We start from the raw sequence: 22,810 nt of genomic DNA on the forward strand, positions 1-22,810 counted from the left end.
AAAGCTTGAGAAGAGAGAGGGAGGGAGGAATTAAGTTCACCTTTTGAGGCTAAGTAGTCCACTCGAAATGGATGGACCTCGTGTGCGTGTCAGAGGCGCCGCGTTTAATGCAGCACCACCGCCTCCCTCCCCCCCCCCCCCCCCCCCCCCCCCCCCGGTCTTGTCATCCGATCGAACCTTTCGACCATCTCGGCACACGTGTCTGGGACCCACGTCTCAGCACGTGCGCTGCGCCGGGGACTGCGGTGCCTGTCACGTGACCCCACTCACCTCCAACCCTTCCTCCCTCCCCTTTTAGCCTCGCGGGGAAGTAGACTGCCGGTCTGTCCGCTGTGAGTCGCCAGTCGCCAGTCCGCACTCCCCAGCTGGCTCTTCACCAGTCGCTGCAGCCTTTCCGCCCTCTTTCTTTATTATTATTATTATTATTATTATATTTTTTTCTTCTTTTAGTTTTAGGAAGGAAAGAGAAGAAGGCGGCCTACTTCCGCACCTTCCATTGGGGATCGCTTATTAATAGAGTAAGAAGGAAAGAGTTCGGATACTGTCTGTCCTTCAAACCAAGGAGGGAGGGAGGGGGAGAGAGAGAGAGAGGGGGGGGGGATGGAAAACGGAGGAGAGGCCGCGAAAAGTGGCGGACAGGGGGCACCGTCGTCCTGGGATATTTGGGATCTGGGGAACTGGAGTTCCGCCGCCATCACCGCCGCCCCTTCGTCCTATAACCCCCACGCCATCGCCTTGTCCGCCACCGCTGCCGCCTCCTCCTCCTGCCCTCCATTCGCCTTCCACGCTGCCATGGTCCCCGCTGCCCCCGGGGACCACCTCGCCCAGGGCCAGCGGTACGGCCCCCACCACCACCATCTCACGTGTTTGAAGCTCGGCAAGAGGCAGTACTATGGGGAGGAGGGGGTCGCCGGTGGCGGGATCAAGAGGGAGAGGCTGTCGTCGAATCCGGCAGCGGGGGTGCCGAGATGCCAGGTGGAAGGGTGCAACAAGGCGCTGGGGGACGCCAAGGATTACCACAAGCGGCACAAGGTGTGCGAGATGCACTCCAAGGCCCCCAAGGTCGTCGTCCTCGGCGCCGAGCAGCGCTTCTGCCAGCAGTGCAGCAGGTTTAATTCTCTCTCTTTCCTATCCATATTTCATCTCATTTCCTCCTCCTCCTCTACGCTTCTTCTGCTTCCCGTTCCGTGTGTAAGATGAATGATTAATTTGGATGGATTCCTCGACAGGTTCCATGTGATATCGGAGTTCGACGACGCCAAGAGGAGCTGCCGGAGACGGCTGGCAGGGCACAATGAGCGCAGGAGAAAGAGCACCAATGACTCCATTAAAAACTCTTCTCTAGGTACCATCCTCTCGCTTTTTGTTAAGTTCCCCTTCTTCCTTTATTCTTATTCTTTTCCATTATTTGAAAGGAAAAAACTAAAAAAATGAAAAAAAAAACCATAATTTTGCTGCTATATTTGGCAAAGGTTGTCGCGTAGATTTTAAAAATTTCGTTCGATACGATCCTCGAGCAGGACCTGGTTGCTTTTCTAGAACTGAGGGTTTAGTTTATTTGATTAAGCTGTTAAGGCATTCTGTCCAATTAAAAAAAAAAAAGGAGAGGCGTAGCATTATTAATAAAGATTATAGATATCCGATACCGAGAAACCGGGAGTTTGATGGGACATAAAGGCGTTTAGATGGGGGTGCGGATGGGTGGAAAAAAGGTGGAAAGGTCATCTGCGGACGATATTTTACTAGGGTGTCTAGATTAGGGTTAGGGTTTGGTAGGGAAAAAAAAATACTTAAACGATTGAAAAATAGGGAGGGAAGAAAGGTGGGGGTGCTGTCTCCATCATGACTGTCAAATCAAGGTCTTGCAGCTGACAGCACGCGGAACCAGTAAACTCTGTACAGTGTATGTTGTTTTAGGTATTTACGTTGGGAATTGGTGTGGTGGAGACACATGCTTGAGCTTGTGTTTGGTGTTTGGTTGACTGCTGTGGGTTAACTAATGGAACATGGTGGAGGATTAATCCATGGAAGATGAAGTCCATTAAGAACTTACTCTGAAGGTATCAATTTATACTGTCAAAATCACTCCAAATTACCTCTGCTTCCATCTCTCTTATGTATACAGTCCAAGTTCTGGTGCTGGGTTGAGAGATGTGGGGGTTGGGTTGAGAAGTTTGTTCTTCAAGGACATGCCCATGTTTCGTATTAGGATTTGTTGAAGATTTTATTGTTTTGAAGCAAAGTGGTAAACCGAGATTGGTAGGATTGATGGTTCCACAAGAAAACACTCAGGTATTATCTGCTCAAGAGTTATTTGTCTCTGTCAAAGATCGTCACAAGGACTTTTGGTAGATTCCTCGTTCTACCAGTGAACGAGTGGGAAATAATATCCTGCTGAAGAGTTATTTCCAGAAGGAAATCAAAATGGATATTATTTTTGCGAAGATTGCTACCGCAAGTAAGGCACGTTTGTTGTGTTTTGGACCTATCTTCTCTTTTGTCCCTTTAATTTTTAATTTCACATCGAAGATATGAAAAATCTGCAAGATTCCATGAGTCAAAGTGTGTTTTTGTTTGGAGTAATAATGAGTAAATTTGTACTGCCAGCAAATCGTTGTCGGATTATGGTTGTTGTTGAGATCATGAACAAAAGCCTTGGGCCATCAATTTACTCTTTTGGCAACCTAAACATTTTCAAATAAAAAAAACCTTGTCTTTGAGATTTGTCTATTCTATATATAACAGGCAAACAGACTGACTAATAATTGTTTTCATTCTTCCTCTCTCATCAGGATGGTACGCTGTTGTAGCCTAGAGGTTTTTTTAAGTTGGTGCAAGGGCAGAGATTGGAGCACATGCTTGTATATCTATGTTCGTTTTGGATTTGTCTTCTCTTTTGTTATTCTTATTCACATCAGATATATGAGCAGAAATTGCAGTGATCTAATTAACCAGAAGAGACTTTGTTTAGAATAGGTTTGAAACTGACTACGGACTGGCAACACATCATGATGTCATAAAATTATGGTTGCATTTGGAAACTCAAGACTTGTTCCATTAAGTACATAACTTCCTACTATTGTACCACTGAAAGCATACAAGAACAAAAAGAATCCTTTAATACCATCATCTCTATATCTAAATTTGACAAACAAATTCAAATTCTCAATGTTTTCCTCTTGCTCGCCATCGACTAGATGGTGCTAGAAGGAAATTAAAATAGAATTATGTTTCCTTTGAAATCATTTTTCTAAGTTAGAACTAGTAGAAAGATGGAGAAAAACATAGTCATGATTACATCATAACTTCCTACTGTTGTACCACTGAAAGCATATAAGAACAAACAGAATCCTTTAATACCATCATCTCTGTATTTAAATGGACAAACAAATTCATATTCTCAATGTTTTCCTCTTGCTCGCCATCGACTAGATGGTGCTAGAAGGAAATGAAAATAGAATTATGTTTCCTTTGAAATCATTTTTCTAAGATAGAACTAGTAGAAAGGTGAAGAAAAACATAGTCATGATTACATCATAAGCTGTTAACAAGAGATATTCAATTATTGATCATTTCCAAATTAAGTTGCAATTTCATCCACAAAAGTATGCATGCAAATGTACATATATTTGTAGTACATATACCCGTATGTTAGTATGCATGCACACTATTGTTCATCCACATAAGTACTTTTATGTATTGAGAGGTCAAAGACTCTGAATCTGCAGCCCGAAATAACTTGTTTAAGATTCAAAAAATTAACACTTGTGAAACATTGAGAGGCCTCCAGGGGAGAACCTTTCAAATATAAATGATGAGTAAAATCCAACATAAATAAAACTTGGAGGCACTTCTACAGTCGAACATAAAATGCTGGACACTGTGACAATGACTCAAAAAACCTTTTAGAAGTTTAGTAAAGTCAATCACCTGCACAATCGATAGATGATGCTGGTTCAAAATGGTCATTATTACTAATGCTAGGCGCTCTGATTTGATTGTTTGTTACTTATTAGCAAGATCATGACGGACAGTAGATATGAAAGCATGGTTCTGCATGTGGTTTAAACACTGAAACTTCATTGAAACTTCGAAACTGAAACAGAAAACATTTTGGTTTTGTCTGGTAAAAATCTGAAATTGTGGCCAGTTTGGGGGTTTTGATCTAGTTGGGGCTAGTGCGAGACTTTTGATTGAATATAACTTATTAGGCTAAATTCATTGGACATATGAGCCATCTATGCCTGATTATTCCTCATTCTTCATTTCTTTACAATAGAATTGAATTTTCATTTCTTCATTTTCATTAAAGTAAGATTTTATGAGCTTTGAGAAGATTTTGCAGTATTATATTCTAAAAATAATTATAGAAAAGTGAAACTTTTTAACATAATTTGCTACCAAAACTCAAATCTCATTGATGTTAGATTTTCCATCAAACCAAAAAGAACTTGACATTCTACATTCAAATACTGTCTAATATTATATTAGTAAAAACTTTAATATGTCTGTGGAAATTTATAGGAACAATATTTCCAAATATCTTGGTTAATATATATTTTTCAGACATCATTAGGGGTGTGTGGTTGCATACAATGATGTTTAGAAAATGGCAACTTTACTGGTGTGACGCTATGCTTTGATTTGACTTATAGTCTAGAAGAATTCAAATCAACTGAATTTTGATTAGTATGTGTTTTATTATGTTCAGATCAAGGTCACAGTGAGAATTTTAATTTTGAGTGGGCCATTATTGATTTTTCTTGGGGAATGGGAAAAATGCTCTCAAAAGCATTCTAGCTTATTACTATCTCTCAGCCAACCGCTCTATCTAAAATTCTTTTATTCTCTTACTTTTTCGAAGTTTTTAATTTATTTCTTAATAATTTCCATTTGAAACTATTAAAACTAGTGCAGAAACTGTTAAAATTGTCAAAATTGCAAAAGTTAAAGTTCATTTTCTCTACTAAATGGTAACCAAGTTTCAAATCTTGTGCAACAATAATTGAACAGGTAACCTGCTTATATCACTAGTCTCTAAGGAAAAAATACCATGCTATTTTGCAAATTGGGAGAACATAATGTTCCATAGTTAGATCATATTTCCATGTTATAAGAAAATAAAATATATTAAAGAGTTATGGATATCTTAATTTTGTGGTTCCCACCGCATGAATACGTGACAGAAGTGTACAGAACTAACAAGGAGGAACAATTAAATCATTAATGCAAAAGCATAATGCACACAAATTTTTGTTTGTTACACAATCAATTTCATAGATTAATGAAAAAGAAACATGACGACTTCAAGATATGCATCCTATCGGGCACAGCAACAGTTATTTATCGAGTTAATATCTTTGAAAAGGTTTAATTAGGGATATAGGAATTTGCCAGAAAAAGAGTGGTAGTAATATTTTTTTTGCTTCTTGTTATTTTTGAATTCCTTCTCCAAGAGGATTCTTACATGTAACATGATGCCTATTTGTAATAGGAGATATATGATAAGAGCCTACGTACTTTAGATTGAATTGTGTAAGATCTAAAGGCTTTAAAAGTAGGTTTCGAAGGGTTAACATAGAATTATTTGCACTTGTAAACAAGCAAAGAATTGACTCAGTCCTTCACTTTTTGTGAGAGAATGTAATATCTGTTTTTAAAGGCCGGTTGGTTACAAGTGATAAGTATCATCAAGTGGTTACAACCATGGAATAATGTGGCTAGAAGAACCTTGTATTAAATTGTTACACCAATTATTTGAATTTCAAATCAGGTTTTATTATCCCTATTCTTAACAATTTGGAATTCCATTCTAATCCAATTTTTAAATATCTTCATCTCTTGTGTTAAATTGTTTCTTTAGAGAAAGTAATCAACCTTTTCTTGGGTCATGATCAGACCCCTTGCATTTTTGTTTTTTTTTTAAAAACAGTGGTTTCCTTCCTTTTCCATACACAAATTTCTTTTGGAGAGCATCTCCTATCAATATGAGGTTCTTCTGTTTTCTATTGTATGACATTACCTTTCTCTTCAGGAAAATCTGGTCTGTGTTTTTTTCTGGGAAATGTAGTGGAAGTGCCACCATCCATGTTCAAAACCAGACCTCAGTTTTTTGATACTTAATCTTAAAAACATTTTCAATTTAATTTTCCAGATTTTGGTTGGACAAGTTCTCAACCGTTAAGAGTTTTTTTTTTTCAGACTTGTTCATTAAAACCTTTACTCCCACATTGAAAGATTTAATGCAAGAACATTTAATAGTTCCTCCACTAGGAGACCATAGTTGAATGTGTTGGCCTTTGGGCCACACGCTGTAGCACTGAGTTCAGTCGTGCCATGCATGTCTGATGCATAGCATGAGCGAGGCCAGGCCGGGCACGTGTGGAATCCTATTGTTTTAACTGTTTTGACTATTGTCAGATTTATTTTTAATCTTTAACTAAATGTAAGAATTTTTGGGCTAGCAGTCAAGAGGTTTTTATGGCCTGATATCTGGCAGCCCACTAGGTGCTTATTGCTGTCTTCGAGAACCAGGAGGTTAGCCGTTAGGGCTGTTTCTGGATGGACCTTTCAAAAACTACATACATATACAGAAATGTAAATGTGTCTTAAATTATTTTGTATGCATGCATGTATAGAGTGTAACACCCCCCTCTCAAGTCTACCTAGCTTCATCTCTTTATGCAGCCAATATTGTGCTCATGGATGACCGTACATGAGGGACAATAGGACCAAGTTGGAGAAGCAAAGGAATGCTTCGCCTGAATATAAACACGAGAAGGCTGGTTTTGTTTTATTTTCAAGAATCTCACCTGGTGATCCCCCCATGGCCATATTTATAGGAATAAGGGACATGTATCTAGCATTTCTAGAATAGATGTTCTCTTTAGAACACTTCGAGCAGCTCACCATAAGTTTGTAGACAAACCGAGTACCCTAAAAAGCCAGTCTGCTTGTTTCCAGGGAGATTCAAGTCCCAATTAATTTCTTTTCCCATTTTAGCGAATGTAAGCATTTCTTTGACTGTTTGTTTATTCAAAAAAAATTCTTGTAAGATGGCTTTAAGAACCGGGGAAGCAGAGCTTGATCATAAACTTTATCTTTATGCACTCCAATAATTGATGGGGAATTTTTTTTTTCTCGTTTTCTCAAATATTTAAATTAAAGGAGTTTCTTCGCATTGTACTCTTTTTTTTTTTTTTCCCTCGCAGAAAACACAATGACGAGCAGCAGATTTCCCTCTATACCAACTTCTCCGAGTCGTGCTCTCTCTCTTCTGTCATCCAAGGCCTCCCCTTGGGTTTCAAGTCCTGACCTCTCTTCTCGATCCAGCGCTGCACTTCGAGAACTGATCGCAGAGAACCGAGCTGCTGTCCTTGCCAGGCAACTGTTCTCCGACCGTGGTGGCTGGCACAATATGGGCTCAGTGGACCAGGCAACCCTTCCTTATGTGCCACATCAGCATCAAGAACCATTGCAAGCACAAACTCAGCTTGCGGATGGCTGGAACCAATTCCAGGAGTCTGGCAGCCATGTGACGCTGGACCTCATGCAGATGCCCAGCTCTTCTTTTGGGGTTCTCTCAGGAAGGAGGAAGTCGAAAGAGGAGGAAGAGGAGTGCTGCGCGATTTGGAAGTCTTTGGAAGGAGCTCATGTGGTATGAAATCCCCAGTTCTTTCATGGAACCAAGCTGCTAATTTTCAATTGAATTTATTTTTCGAAAATTTGTAATGTATTTGTCAACCAATTAAACTTTAATGTGGAAGCTTCATTATGGCATATTTTGAAATATATATGGTAGCTATTTTTTATTTGTCAAGTTTGAATTTTTGATTGCTTGAAAAGATGTAGTGGATCATCTGAACATATATATACCTGGGTATATATAAATTTTTTTTTGTGTGAATTCTTCTTAAAATGAAATCTTCTATTATTAGAAGAGCCCTGTTTCATCCACAAAAAAAAAAAAAAAAGAAAAAGAAGAGCAGCCCTGTATGACAGAATGCTTATTGTACAATAGATAAGGGAGGGGGGCGACTAGAATTTTCCTTGTAATGTTTATATCTCAATCTTGTTGATGAAATTAGAAGTCCAAGGATTAGGACATTTTGAATATCCAATGATTAGAAGGGTGAGCAAGTTATATCAGAGACTAGTTTATCTCAATCTTTTAATGAATATAGGTGACAATTTTAGCTTGTGGTTTAACTAGATTTATGAATCTGGAGTTGGATTATCCAGGCCTGTCTGTTCAATCTGCAAACCCAGCACCGGATTGTGGCTCAACCCTAACCAGCTAATGAGCGGGTTGGTTACGGTTCAAAATTAGGCTTATTGAAAATTTTGTGTCGGATCTGAATTTGAGAATTTTCGGTCTCAATTGATTGCTTCATGGTATGATATGATATGAGAGAAAGAATAGGGGAAAAAATTCATATTTTACAATATGTTCTGGTGTACGAATTCAAATTTTTTTTTTTTAATTTTTAATCCGCCATGCTTCTTGTTTATGGTCTAATTTTGAAGTATGTAACTGGATGCTTCATTAATAGGCTTCTTAAAGCATGGATGATTTTTAACTCGATTAATATTTCAAGATACATTCTTCAATGCTCAAAGGAAATCCAACCCAATCCCAATGCACATTGAATGGGGCTCACTTCTTAATATTCTCAAGTCCAAACCAAAGACCTGATGAGTCTTGATGTTTTTAATACGTGAACTCGGTCCTGACCTGATTCTTCAATAGACTAGTTATAGAAAAAAATTGAAACAAAAACCTCAAGGGTCTGGGTTTTGGTTTGGTAAGACTTGGATCCGACCAGACTTAGGAGGTGAATTATAAACTAGGTTTAGTTGTCTCCCAGCTTTTGAAGGGGAGTTGAGAAAGTACTATCCCTTTCTTTAGCAACATTGTATGGATCGAAAGAATTTGGACAGCAGGTTGGACCAGTAAGACTTATAATTTACCCTGTATTGTCGTGGAAGAGATTTTGGTGCATTGTAATTATTGCCTAACTCCTCTTTTTTCTTTTAGGAGGTTTACAAACAACTGGGGCAAAATATTTTATGATTGAATCTCAAAGGCATTCTTATCATTTGGTAAATTCATGTCCATGGCTTATTTCGGGTTCACTCCGAGCTTTGGCAACCATCGTAGTAGGTGTGATGTACATGCATCCATTTTAAGGAGGTGCAACACTTCAAGAAAAAATAAACTTATATTCCTTATAGAGCTCTTCTTCCATAGTGGCTTAGATGGACGAGGTTGCTTGACGACACCAGAAAACTCTAGCTTGGTTCAATGGAGACCAATTCATGAAGGCGTTGCGTGGGGTATTTTAAGAATTTTAGACGTTTTAGGCATGCAATGGTCGTATGAGCCTTTTGTTGAAGCCCGGTTGATGGAGATGGATGGGATGGCCAGTTCGGAATAGAAAAGTAATTTAGACTATTTAGTGGACGGGCTGAAAAACAAGGGGTCAATATGTAACTTGGATACAGTATAGTGGTGTAAGTGTATTTTCCTTATTTGGTAAATGTTGTTTATTATCTTAGTTTTTCTACTATTACATCACTCGTTCCATTGTTGATGAACATCATTTTTATTCTTTAATGGCACAGTCCAAGAAAAGCTTTGCAAAGTTAGGCATTAATTAAGTGCCTGGGACTATTTTGTACACTTCAATAATAATAATTAGGTGCTAAATCTTATTAAAAAGGAAGGAAGACCAGTATATTGAAATTTCTTATAAAAATTAACACAAAGTAACCTTTCCACTAAGCTGGATATTCCATCACAGCGTATACTTCTCTCTGTACATACTACTTCTACAAAAGAAAAAGTATTTAGTTTGTTGATTAATTGAATTATTCTGACTGTGATTCGCTTAATTAATATAATCTGATAGATTCGGGGCGGCCTATATTTTAGAAGTCACAATTTCAACAATTCTGAAATTTATCTTTAAGTTTTGATAAATTTTGAATATTACACTATTTTTATCGAAGGTAAATTTCGGTAAATGAGTTCTATTTTCCGATGTTTATTAGGTCATGAGTGAATAAATCACCCCGCACTCTCCAAAAAAATAAAATGGTCAAAGATAAAACAAGTATTTTGAATCTATTCACTCTGATAATGAACATTTTTGAGTTATGCCAGCTGCAATTATCCATCCGCTGTTTAAAAATACTGAAAATTAAAAATAGAAAAGATAAATAGGTGAGGTGGTAAGATTCTTCTTCTTCTCCTTTTTAAGATTCAATTAACCTGCAATACATGGTGTACGATACGCCCCCTGCATGGACCAACATATAAAATTAAACAATCTCCTTTGATAATTATATGCATCATTTTCTTAGAAAAAAAATATTTCTATCCCATATATTTGAGAAGCAACATCTGGCGTTTGCCATTTACTTCTCTTATTTTCCTTTTCTCAACCAAGATCCAGGTTTTATCTTGAAAAACAGATAAAACATCTTAAACCTGCAGCTCATTAGAAGATTTCCGAGTTTGAAAGCCTTCATTCTCCGCAGAGTCCAGCATATGACCCTGCGTTAGAATCCATGCACATCATAACTATGAACTCATCAGATCCCTTTAGTTAGCTCTGTCGTAGACTGTTTGTATCCGTGGGCCAACCAGATCGCATCTTAGATTCAGTCTCCTGAGCTTATAGCACACGACAAGGGGAGCTTACTTGCCATCCAGCCAGTTCCTGCCTGGTTGTAGACATTAATTCTTGTTTCGGCTCCTTTTGGAGTATCCAACAGACTCGGAAACTAAATATATTATAAGAACTAATAATGCCAGTTGAACTAAGCGACAATCTCAGAAAGCCAAATATTTTGTTCCAAACTTATTTCATTTTATGGCGTCTAATTGTCGATGCAGACAGAGGACAGCAATTTTTTATATTTCCTCAGTTGTTTTGGTTTGATTAGCCGGTGACGTCTCCTAATATTACAAGTAAAAAGAAACAGGCCCAACGTTCCAAAGCCAAAGGTAGGGGCAGGAAAGATAATGGATATACACTGCAGCCTTTTCTTTCCTTGGGAGACGAAAAGCTTAAAAGCTCTCCCATATTCAAAGCATCCAAAGTCCAGTAATAGGACGAAGACTCGACAGAAAAAGCCCCACATATGTATTTAGTTACACATTAATTATTTACTAAGTAAATTTTAAATATTATATAAAAAATTAAATAATATTTTTCGGTTTATGTTTTGTATTAGATTTTAAATTGTTACAAATGGTTTCAGAATGGATCCAGCTCATAATTTATATAGACTAAAGAATATTATAGTACGTATTTTTTGGAACTGGTTATGAGTCGATGATAGTATTTATAATTAAATTTGAATAAATTTAAATTTTTAATCTAACCAAGACGTCAGGGTAAATTTGGATAAATGAGCCTGGCAGTTTAGGACGAGGCACTGTCCCTCTCACCAGTCTATAGCTTGCGTGACGCAACGAGAAGAAAAGGCTCGCAGGGAACAAACAAAGCCCATGAGGATTTGATGGGGCCTAATTGTCGCCTCTAAGAGAGACAGCCCCGATCAGTGCATTGCACCCAATGCGTTTCTCCGTGGCTTTATCCTGTCCCTGATAAGGCCTTCTCTGAAAGAGACCTTTCACCAAGCCAGGTTTCAATAAATCCACAATCCCCTCGCACTGCAAGACGCTTGAGTTATGAGTGAAAGGACACTGAAGCTCTTCCAAAACAGGAATCTTTTTTCGTTTTCTCCCTTTTGTTCTTTTAATAAACTCTAAAACTGGGTTACTTACCTCCACTGCAATCAAAACCACCATCCATAGAAAGGGCCACTGCAAAGCTGTGGGCCTACTAAGCTGGGGAAGTCTATTTTGGAAGAGTAGGAAGCCTGACACTCTTATCTTTCCTTTTTATTTTCCTCTCTCTCAACCTTTTTGATTAACGAGTACAAAGTTTCAGCTTTCAGGTAGAAAACTGAAGAATGCTTACATAAAGGGAGAAGAGAATCCTATTAGATTTGAGTTTAGGCTGCGTCCTTTTGGCCCTCCCACACCAATAACGCTTTCCTCGTTCTCTAATTCTCTGGCATCTTATCTCTCTCTCTCTCTCTCTCTCTCTCTCTCTCTCACACTCAATTAAACTAGCTGCTACACTGTAGATAAGAAGACAAGCATGAGTGGAATGAACACTTGGAAATTATGTTTTTCTCGAAGAATACTTGAAAATCAGGATAGATCTCACCAAAAGAATCAGTTTATGGATAACTAAACCACCTTGAAAGCTCCGGTCTTCACATGTCATTTCTCTGTTGCTTTTCACTTAATAAAGAAATATGAACTTTTTTTGGCTTGGTTCTGGTTTAAACATGCTCTCATCTTTAGATTCTGTAGCCCGAACTTTGTCGTGTTTTCGTTTGGATCGTGCTCCGGTTTTAAGGTCATTTCACCGTCCCAAGCTTTTTTACGGTCGATCACTAGCTTTTGGCTTGGTTTGATCTGCACATTATTTAAACATTGGATCCTGGGGCCTGAACTTTGTTGCATTTTCAGTTTAGTGAGTGCACTAATTTTTAAGGTGACCTCCTTAATTTTTGACAATGAGGAGAGATCAAATTCATTAAGAAAATTAAGATAGGTGTAAATGTTATAGCTGGTTAGTTAACCCAAGCACTGATCTCACTTATTCATACCTCTTTTTTGTAAAAAAATTTGGTTCTGCATATCTCCCTTTTTTATATTTGGTTCTGCATATCTCTCATAGAGGAAGTAACATTTTATGTTGAAGGAAAGATCCGATAACATCGGCGTGTATTTATATGATAAATAAGCATGAGATAAGAAGAAAAAAAGACATTAAAACTTCACTTTGACATCACTTATCTCGTTTCTTTCTGCCTTTCAAAGCTCGAAAAAAAGAATATCTCCATGGTTGGTGACTCAAAGCTTATCAAGCTTCCAAATCTCTCAAATCATTCATCCTCTCCATTGGAGGTAATTCTTAATGGGCTATTTGCCATATATCTTTTCCAAATCATCTATGCAAAATCTTGTATGTATGCTCATGAACCCACAAATTGCCCGATAATCTCCAATATAAGTTACCAAGGTGAGGCTTGAGCACCTTAAGCGCTAAGATGCTAATTACCAACTGCATGATTCTTACCATTACAAATCTTCAATCACAAAGATATAAACTATAAATTAGAGAATCACAAAGACATAAACTATAAACTAGATAATCTTACTTTGCCATCCCTGTGATTTCGATCTATCAAATCCCACTTGAATTTCTTATTATCAACCTTTGTCCAATTTATTATCATCACTTTTAGATCCTTTATAAATTTGAAATCATCACTGCAAACTTGGATGTAGGCCTGTTTGTCTAGCTTACTGCTTTACACCACCTTCCCTAATTAATGGACCTCCTCTCTGTTGGGAAGAGAGGGAGTCATAAAGCCACAAGGACTTCATACGTATCTCGGAACCCAATTCAACCTCAAAACAAAACTATAGAAACTATTAAGTTATGGGCCAGAACTAATTCTCACATATTGTTAAAATATTTGTAGAAGAAGAGAAAAATAAAAAAAAGAGAAAAAAATAATTTTATTTTTCTATTCCATCGTATTCGGTACATCTCAGAGGTTATATATACAGATCATGCTAATAAAAAAAAAATACTCCCTGATACAAATTGTTATGTGATCTCTAAAATCACTTTAATAAGATCATGCTAGCAATAAAAAATAATATTAACCGATAAAAAAAATAATATGAACTGATACATATTGTTATGTGGTTCCTAAAATTATGCTAACACACATAATATACACATTCTTCCTTTGCACATGTGAACAAATTTTAACACTTTGTCAACTCCATTCTACTACACTCTGATCAAATTCTGTTCTCAATTACTTTTCTGAATGCACCATGTTTTTTTCTTCCCCCTACTCCACCTCAAAAGCCCACTTTCCAAGAGCCATGCATCACTATATTATTTGGTACAACTCCAACCCAAGAGGCTACTTTCCAAGAGCCATGCTAAACACAACATGCGCTGCTGCTTCAATGTTGTAAGCGTAAACCACTCTTCAAGAGCCATGCATGTTTCATCGCATCTTTATAAAATTTCACTTTCTCAAGAACCATGCCCCAAGTTCACTTGCCGCATCTACTTAGCACACTGTGGCCACCTTTCACACGTGAGACGATTTTAATTCCCCCTCAAGTCCAATCTTCTACTCACGGATCAAGCTCGGAGTCCACTCGCCGTATCTACTCGACACACTTTGGCTATCTTCACTTGTGAACTGATTTCAACTCCCTCTCAATTTCAATCTACCAATTGCCGATCGATCTTCATGTCCAATAACTTTTGTAAGTGCACGACGTGTTACTACTCTTGCCCAAGAACCTACTTTCAAGAGCCAAGCTTTTGTTACAGCTCCATTCTAAGAGTCCATTGTTTTCCAAGGGCCACAATATTTCATCGCATTCTTACAGGAGTTCACTCTTCCAAGAACCACACTCGAACTTGTGTTGTAACCTAGTGTGCTTTGCTTAATCTAATTATCTACTTGCCATCCCTACTAGATATCCATTCTACAAGCCCACATATTACTATTCCCCTTAAGAATCATCAAGTGGGAAAAGATGGGCACGCAGAATCCTAATACCAGAAGACTTGATATACATGTCCGAATCCAATAACCAAAAAACTCAAGCCATTAAATTATGGTCCCAATCATGCAAATTTCCTTCTACCACCCATAAATTATTTCATGCGGGACTACATCTCATTCGTGATCCTCAATTCTCTTCACTAGATTAATAGATTGATACAGCTTCAATATCATACCATGGCGTAAGGTAAGATGATTAGAATATAAATAGGATATTCTAAAATATCCCCTTCAGTATGATAACAATCATTGTTTAATTAAGTTAATGGTTATTTGGAATCTTTGTCTCTGGCTTTCCAGTAGGATACCCGAAGAATAAATTAAACTTTTCTTAATGACATAAAGGAAGCTTGCTCCAGAACGATGACACATGAAACATGCACCCTTTGTCCCATTCAAGAATCTCATCACCCCCAGAGTACGAAGATGCCTTCTTCACTGGCATCTTCCTATCCATAACTCCTTTCCTGCCATAGAAATTAAATGCAAGAGAAGTGCCTACTATTCTTCTTTACGGGAAGATAGAACTAAAGCCGCCCGCTTTACCGGCTCTATGTTATCATCCGCCACCTTTTGCACTCATGCATAGTTACCAAAACTTAAAAGAGAAATGGATACACATATGATCATAGGAATGTTTTCAAAACTAAGATAGCTCTTATATATTAAGAAGAAGGTAGAAACTCAAAGAGACAGCAAAAGCAATAAGAAACACAGACTGCGGCTACTTCTCCTACGTGCTCTGATAAAGACCTCTAATACTGCTGCCATCCCCCGCATCGTCCCAGCTGGGGAACCTGATCTCATGCCCACGGAACTCCCCAAGGTGAGACAAGAATGGGACGCTCGGCGCCGGCGAAGTCCCCGCTGATGACGAGGCCGACAGCCCTGTTGCTGCTGCTGGGAGTACTGTCACGATGCCTCCGCCGCCGCAGCCCAGCCCCAGCGCCATCCTTGGCTCTGTGGCTGGTGGGGGCAGCGGCAGCGGCGGAGGTGCCGGAGGAGACGACACTACTTGAGTCACCGTAGACTCAGTCTCCAGCTTGCACGTAGTGAACGCCAAGGGAGCGGTAGGAGTGCAGTTGTTATTGTTATTATTGTTGTTGTTTGTGCTGCTGCTGCTGCTGCTAGCAGTGAATACCCTCTCTGGATTGGCCACCGAGTTGTTGATCACGCCGCGATTAGTATTGGTGGTGCCATTATTGGCCTGGGTGATGGTAATGGTGGCCGTCGTAAGGTCCTGAGACTTCCTCCTTCGACGGTTGTGATCCGCCAGTCGCTTCCTGCAGCTCCGCTTCCCTTGATCGAACTCCGCGAGTACATGGAACCTATATTTATGCATACACATGCACCACCATTTCAATTCCGTGGAGGTATGGGGTGTAGCAGTTTATTTTTCTGGAAATAGAAATCGAGAAGAAGAGAGGATGGTGAGGTTGTGAAGAGGGACGACCTGCTGCACTGCTGGCAGAAGCGCTGGGAGTGGCCGGCGATGATGACGACGGAAGCCTTGGAGTGGAACTCGCAGACCTTGTGGCGGCGGTGGTAGTGCTTGGCGTGGGTGAGGTCGGCGCCGCAGCCCTCGGCCTGGCACCGGGCGGTGCGAGTTCTTCTTCGGCACACCCGGCCGACGACCATATCCTCCTCCGGGGAGGCGGAGGAGAAGTAGGTGCGCACGCCCAGGTTCAGCCCGATCCTCGCCGGCGCCGGCGGCAGAGCCAGTCCATACCTCTGGTGGCAGGAAGAGGATGACGAGGAGGACGGCGAGAAGAGTGCCGCCGCCGTCAGAGGCTGCGGGTTTGGGAAGAAGCCCACGCCGCCGAGGCCACCATGGCTGCCGTAGCTGTCGAACACCGCTCGGTCCTGCCCCGTGTCCTGACCGGTCTCCTGGTCCCCGAACAACAGCATCGCCGCCGCCGCCGCCGCCGCTGAATTCCCCCATTCATACTCCAACATCATCTTCCTTCACTTAATTCCCGTCTTTCTTTCTCTCTATATAGTTTAGTTTTATCTCCCTTCTCTCCTATCTCCACCGGCTGTCGATTTATGGCGTCATTTCCAGCACCTAGCTATCAGAAAAGGAATAGCGGTCATCGTAGAGACCAAAGAGGATTCGGAGGGCAGAGGAAGGAACGAAGGGTGGTCAGACGGGAAGTATGGAGAAAGTGTGGGACGGTGAGAACGGGCAGGCTTTCACACCACACCGGACCGGAGGGCGGCTAGGGCTTATATAAGCGAGATTTTTACCGAGGTAAACCCACTGGTTTTTGAGTTTATCGGACAAAAACGAAAAAGATCACCATTGAACTCGGTGAGGTGAAGCTGGGAGGTGGGTAAAAAGATAGGTAGGGGCATCAGAGCCATAGCCAGCGATGTTTTAGGAAACCTCGGTACTTGGCATTTGCGATCCATATTGGATGCCTCCGAAGACGTGGGGGCACAGCGGGACTGGGGACTGTGGGCGCCTGACGCTAGGAAGCTTGTATGCACCTTCCTCGTTCGTGGTCTCCGTGTCGCGCCCCATCTGCCCCTCGCCTTGTACGAATTTACCTCGGTCCAAGAACCGGCATCCTCGGGCAAAAAGTTTAAAACTAATCAAATTCAATCATAAGCATCACGATCGGCTTGCAATCAATCTTTATGAATTTGTGCTGCAGTGTCATCTGGTCCACAAAGATTATGGGCCGAGTTCGCTTAAATATCATTTGTCATAATCCACGACTTCATCTAAAAAACTAGCCACCTTTTGGTCATCTCAAATTGAACTTCGATGGTAGTAGATCGGTGGATGGTGTAGCTAGAGGTGTCGAATTCATAATCAAAGACTCCTTTGGTAGGCTGGTAGCAGTTAGGGGTCGGCGCACATCTGGGATTACTGTTGTAGGAGCAGAGCTTCGGGCTGCATGGGAGGGGCTGTCATATGTGAGGAGGTCCCTTAGAGCCGACAGGGTATACCTTAAAGAGGACTCTTCTGTGGTGATTGATTGGATCCGAGGTGTGGATAGATATATATGGTGATGACCATCCTCTCATCAGAGAGACTCATAGGCTGGCTCAAGAGATGGGTAGCCTGCAGGCAGCACATGTATTTTGGAAGGTGAACAGGACGGCAGATTGGATCGCCTCCTTTGTCGCCCGGCACTCTGGGAATTTTCTATGGACATCTATAGAAGAGATTCCCTCTCCTACGTACTTTTTACTTTTCTACGATTTGGCAGGATGTACTCAAGCTAGAGCTATATAAATTGCCGAATTTATAAAAAAAAAAAAAAAGCTAGCCGGAAGATATTTTTTGAGTTCTTCAATTTTGTATAAGTACTAAAAAAATTTTTGGCGAATAACTGATATGTGATTAAACACATGATGCCCGCACAGCCTCTTAACATATGTACCTAATATTTTTTCTGCCTATGACATGTTATCATATATGTACGTATTAATATATTCATTTGGCCGCATAAGGTGGTCGGAGGTCTGCAGGTTTGTGTACATATTCCGACTATTTCGACCAACCGTCAGCCCAGACGCTGCCCTCCCAATCGTATATTCGTATCCCACCAACTCTTTCTTCGCTACTGTGGAGGCTGGCTTGTTTGTAACAAAGAGTAGACTGGCTTTGTTTCTTTTTTTTTTTCCGGTGAAAGCGGGAGTATCATACAAAACGTGGCTTTAGCATGGATTAGGACAAGTGCTGCCTGCAATCACATGCAACATGCGATCTTGGCATCTGATGGCTTTTCTGTATTCATATGGATCCCATAAAATACTTATAAAATTGATCATAAATTTTAGAAAAAGATTCGATGATTGTTGTCATTATAATGACTAAATGCATGTTTACTGGCCTGCATCTCAATAATCTACAATCTCTAGTTAATTAAGGCGTAGAAAATGTTTAGATCACCACCTATGAGAATTATGATAGAATTTTCCTTTTTTTTTCTCCTTTTAAGTAGGCATTATGAAGTATACAACTAAAGAAGTAAAGGAGGAGCTGCTAGTAGGCTGCGGTTTTCCCTTTTATTTTACATAATTTCTGAGTTGCCATAGCATTTTTCAACTCTTTATCAGACGGTTGATGGGCAAGAATTAACATAGAATAGTGTGAGAGTCTATGCCCGAAAAAACTTAGGTATCATATATAGATCCATATGGATAGAGAAAATTATAGTACAAATCTTTCTAAAATTAATGATGAGTCGATGTGTTGTTTATGATTGAATTTGATAAAATTTGAATTCTTAGGATACCGCAGTAGATTTTGGATACTTAAAAGATGCCGAGAAATACAGATTTTCCCATCGTATTTTGAAAAAGGGAAAAAAAAGTATAGCATACGGTGGTAGAGAAATGATTTTTTTCATGGTATTTTGAAAATAAAAAGTACAACATGGACTGGCACATACTAGCCCACGAATGCTATTCAACGTTGAACAGCAAATCCATGCAACTCCGGATCAAGATGGCTGAAAGTGACGTCGACGTGCAGTACGGAACGCTCGACAGAATCTGGAGAAGGAGAACGAGGTCGGCAGACATGTTCGGATCCTCACGCGTCCGATCCCCATCAGACCGCACAGAGCCGATCACCCCTCACATGCTTCCACTGCCGCATGATTCCTGCGTCTCCTGTCCGTGCATCGCAACGATCCACGTTTTACGCGCCGCGGGATAAGTGCACCAACTGCCCTCCGATCGATGGACCCCACGGGAACGTGGAAGACCGACCCACTTCTTTGACCAGTCATAGTGTCCAAAAAATTCCTCCGGTCGTCGGGCCGGAGTCTGGTCACCGTCGTCGATCGAAACAGCGAGCTTAGAGAGTTCCGAGGGGAGGATCGGCGTCCCATCCTCGGACCGTCAGGGACGGCGGAGGGTACAAGCTGTGGTGACCCGGCCGTGGTCGAGGGAGGTAAGCACACGAGGGAGTAAGCGAATCCATTAGTTAGTTAAATTTCCTGGAAGCCAGTTTAATTGGGCCTAGTAACGGTTCTCGTTAAATGTGTGGGAGAAAGAATAGGAGAACTCCGGATGACTGCTTTCCTCGCAGGTTCGTGTTTGTTTTCTAATGGATTTTATATGTATTTATTTCTAGTGTGTTTCTGCTTTTTTTTTTTTTAATGCCTTGTGAAATTCTTGGCTGATATTTTTTCATGGTGTTTCTCCGTAACTTTTGTTTGATGTTTTTTTTCTTGTTTCGGCGAGCTCTTTGTTTAATGTTTCTCGTGGAGGATTTCCGACCTCCATTGCGTGCTTTGGGGAATGTGCTTCGAAAGCGAGCGACGAAGAGCACCGCAAAGGGATAAGATCGCAGGGTCGTAGGCCACAATGGCTTGGACTGGAGATGTGACCTGATGCTTGAAACGCAGCAGCAAAACGTGCTTCGTCTCTTGTTCAAGAAAGTAATATGAGAAAAGGAATAATTAAAAAAATAAAAGTACAATTATTAAATAGCTTGGAGTGCTATTGTCATTAATACTTTTGTAATAACTTTATCTTAAAAAATTAGCTAAAAAAATTTATTTTTTTTAATTCTATACAAATATTTAAGATCTCATAAGGTACAGGATCCAACACACACGCTTACACTGATTCTCATTACTTTCTCTTACATGATTGCGGTCATCTAGATACTTGCCGGCAACTTTATGTTGGGAGATCAAATTTAAAATCCACAATGATATAGGACATGACCATTTCCATTCTTTATGAAGCGAATAAAAAAAAATTTGATATACATAATAGACAAGTAGAAGATTGGTTAGTCACTATAGATACAGGGTTGAATCATGTGACCATGATGTTTTCAATGAGTATTTCAATGGTTAGGATCAGATACACAAGATAATGACACAAAGCTTTGATGGTGGCATACTTGTTTTCTCAATCACAATTTTATCTCTACAAAAGTACATAAATTGTGGCTATCTCCATCCATAATTCCATATTATGCAAAATAAGATAAAAATAAAAAATTGCACCATGCAAAATGCGAGCGTAGTTATCGGTCACCATCGGGTGGTTTGCAAGAGAAGAGGAGAGGAGAGTAGCTAATTAGTTTTGTTTCGGGTAACCAAAATGCATTGGTGCTTTGATTTAAATATGAATGGTTAAGATCAATGATAAATGCAGGTTAATCCTTCTGTTTTGGTAATAACAAATTGAATCCCTCTGTTTAATTTCATGAATATAGTAAAAGAAAACAAAAGGAAAAGTTGGTAGTTTTCTTATTGAAACATTTCATGTCATGTCACCGTATACTATCCAAAACCAACCCCACGGGCAGCAGAAAAACAATGCAACTACCCTGATGGACGTCACCAACTTGAGACTGCATTTGTCATTTCTCAATGCAATTAGGATATGAAAAGAGGTCGTTGGCAACTCTAACTATTATACTAACAGAGTATGAGCAAAATTCTTCTATTTATAATTATATTCTTCGATGTTTTATAAAAAGATAAGACTTGCTCCCAAACGTTTCTTTGAGAATATGGTAATTCTCCCACGCTGTTCTCAGAAGATCTTTTTTTCCATGGAGAAACTCATTAACGCTCACCAAAGTAACAAAGATGCCTTTTAAGTGATCTAAACTCAGTCCTCTAAATCGTGATAGGTCATTACATGCATATATTCTTTATCGGACCATGAATTGGTATGTCAGGGAAGCCAAATGGCGACCAGGGAAGCCACTTTACCAGGGCCATAGGGAGCTCAATGATCCGGCAACAAGATTAGCTCATGTTTGTCGGCACTGATGATTCATTGGATACCATCCATCTTTCCACCGAGTCGCAGTTTGGCAGCCAATTAGCTTGCTGGCCTTGTCCTCTATGCTGCAGTTATTGAAGGTTGTCGATATAAATATGCCTCAGCAATCCTTGAAGAGCAACAGCTATGTACCCAAGTGAGCATGGAATGAGAGATTGCAATTGTTAATAATGCAGATTAATCATGGAAGCCATCAGATTTCATCCATTGTATCGGTATTTTGTACTCCATGTGGAAGTAGTTTGGTGTGTATGGAAATGGATGCTTCAAGGAGGCACTTCCTTTTTGGTCCCCTAAGATAAGCACTTGGAACTTCAACAATGGCGAAGAGATGGAGTAGTTGAAGAGATATCTGGACCGGAGGACTAGAGCTCTGGAGAAAATCTCAATATTTTGTGCCAAGAAGCCTCAAAAATCATTGTACAGTGGACTCGAGCATGGTGTGTGGGTGTTTAGATTCATCCAGAATTCTCCCAAAATGATCCAATGAGCTTGCACGCAGAAAACTTGCTTGCCAAATCTAATCAGCGTCGACAAGGCTAATGAGAGTGTACTACAGAAGGAATTGATGACGATTACCTGGAGAATGAATCGAAATTAAGTATGTATCTGACTTATAAATAAAAGAGTTATGTGCTTATAATTTGGTATTAGAGCATGTGTTGGACTGAAGTTAAATGCTAACCTTCCACAATAATTATGTGCCTGGAGTTGCAGAGCAAATAATAAAATAAGACCTCGTGCCCGTGGAGTTTTCTTGCTAAGGATTCCAAGTGAAGATTAATTGGCGACGATCTAAAACTTGATCGGTATCCTAAGCCCTGATCTGTGGATAACGGTGAGAGTAGGAACACAAGGGTGGGGAGGAATCAGCCACCAATGTCCAAAGCTTAGGAGTTGTTCTATTTGTTTGAGGTGCACTTACAATTCTGCAGGGTATGTCTACCTCTGTTCAGAATTATTTTTCTTATGGTTCTTTCTTCTGCTCTATAAAGTGCCCTTCCTGAAAGAATATTGCTTTCAGTTTCTTTGATCCGAAATTTTTGGGTAGTTTACGTTTTCAGGCAGCAATTCATGCTGCTGCTCATACAGATGAGTAGTCTAAGGCCAGTTGGTAAATCGTCTACTCTCCTTTTTGTAGCTGTTTCCAACCAAACTCAATCAGTGGAAAACTACGTACACATAGTTTTCACTCTTAAAAAGGATGATCTTTGTTAATGGTGTTGTTGATTATCTATGTATAGTTTCACAATACAATCAAGGAGCAGTCCTACCGAGCCAACTCATATCCTCCAGTTGAAGATTACATAGAGCGAAAGCAAATAGAACATTTTCTCTCTCAGGAATA

At 40.0% G+C, this 22,810-nt stretch overlaps 2 protein-coding genes across 2 annotated transcripts; one reads left to right on the forward strand and one right to left on the reverse strand.

Moving 5' to 3' along the window:
* The first annotated feature begins 320 nt into the window (after positions 1–320).
* On the forward strand, positions 321–7,819 carry LOC103711645 (squamosa promoter-binding-like protein 7). The gene is made up of 3 exons (XM_008797882.6): positions 321–1,109; positions 1,230–1,345; positions 7,212–7,819. The coding sequence occupies exons 1-3, from the start codon at positions 601–603 to the stop codon at positions 7,661–7,663; spliced, it is 1,077 nt and encodes a 358-aa protein (XP_008796104.4). The 5' UTR covers positions 321–600; the 3' UTR covers positions 7,664–7,819.
* A 7,509-nt stretch (positions 7,820–15,328) lies between these two features.
* On the reverse strand, positions 15,329–17,201 carry LOC103711682 (uncharacterized). Its single transcript, XM_008797927.6, has 2 exons — positions 16,145–17,201; positions 15,329–16,019 (listed from the first exon to the last, which is right to left on the reverse strand). The coding sequence occupies exons 1-2, from the start codon at positions 16,648–16,650 to the stop codon at positions 15,425–15,427; spliced, it is 1,101 nt and encodes a 366-aa protein (XP_008796149.3). The 5' UTR covers positions 16,651–17,201; the 3' UTR covers positions 15,329–15,424.
* Between the last annotated feature and the right edge of the window lie 5,609 nt (positions 17,202–22,810).

Source organism: Phoenix dactylifera, chromosome 6 (assembly GCF_051530095.1).
Source record: "Phoenix dactylifera cultivar Ajwa chromosome 6, Ajwa_hap1_PhDact_Kaust_v1.1, whole genome shotgun sequence".
NCBI lineage: Eukaryota > Viridiplantae > Streptophyta > Magnoliopsida > Arecales > Arecaceae > Phoenix > Phoenix dactylifera.

What these genes read in the sequence shown, in the direction of transcription:
- LOC103711645 (XM_008797882.6), top strand. Translation starts at nt 601, where the DNA reads ATGGAAAACGGAGGAGAGGCCGCGAAAAGTGGCGGACAGGGGGCACCG. An exon ending in TTCTGCCAGCAGTGCAGCAG is followed by an intron (nt 1,110 to 1,229) that starts GTTTAATTCTCT and finishes ATTCCTCGACAG; the next exon opens with GTTCCATGTGATATCGGAGT. An exon ending in CATTAAAAACTCTTCTCTAG is followed by an intron (nt 1,346 to 7,211) that starts GTACCATCCTCT and finishes TTTCCCTCGCAG; the next exon opens with AAAACACAATGACGAGCAGC.
- LOC103711682 (XM_008797927.6), bottom strand. Translation starts at nt 16,650, where the DNA reads ATGATGTTGGAGTATGAATGGGGGAATTCAGCGGCGGCGGCGGCGGCG. An exon ending in TTCTGCCAGCAGTGCAGCAG is followed by an intron (nt 16,020 to 16,144) that starts GTCGTCCCTCTT and finishes GCATAAATATAG; the next exon opens with GTTCCATGTACTCGCGGAGT.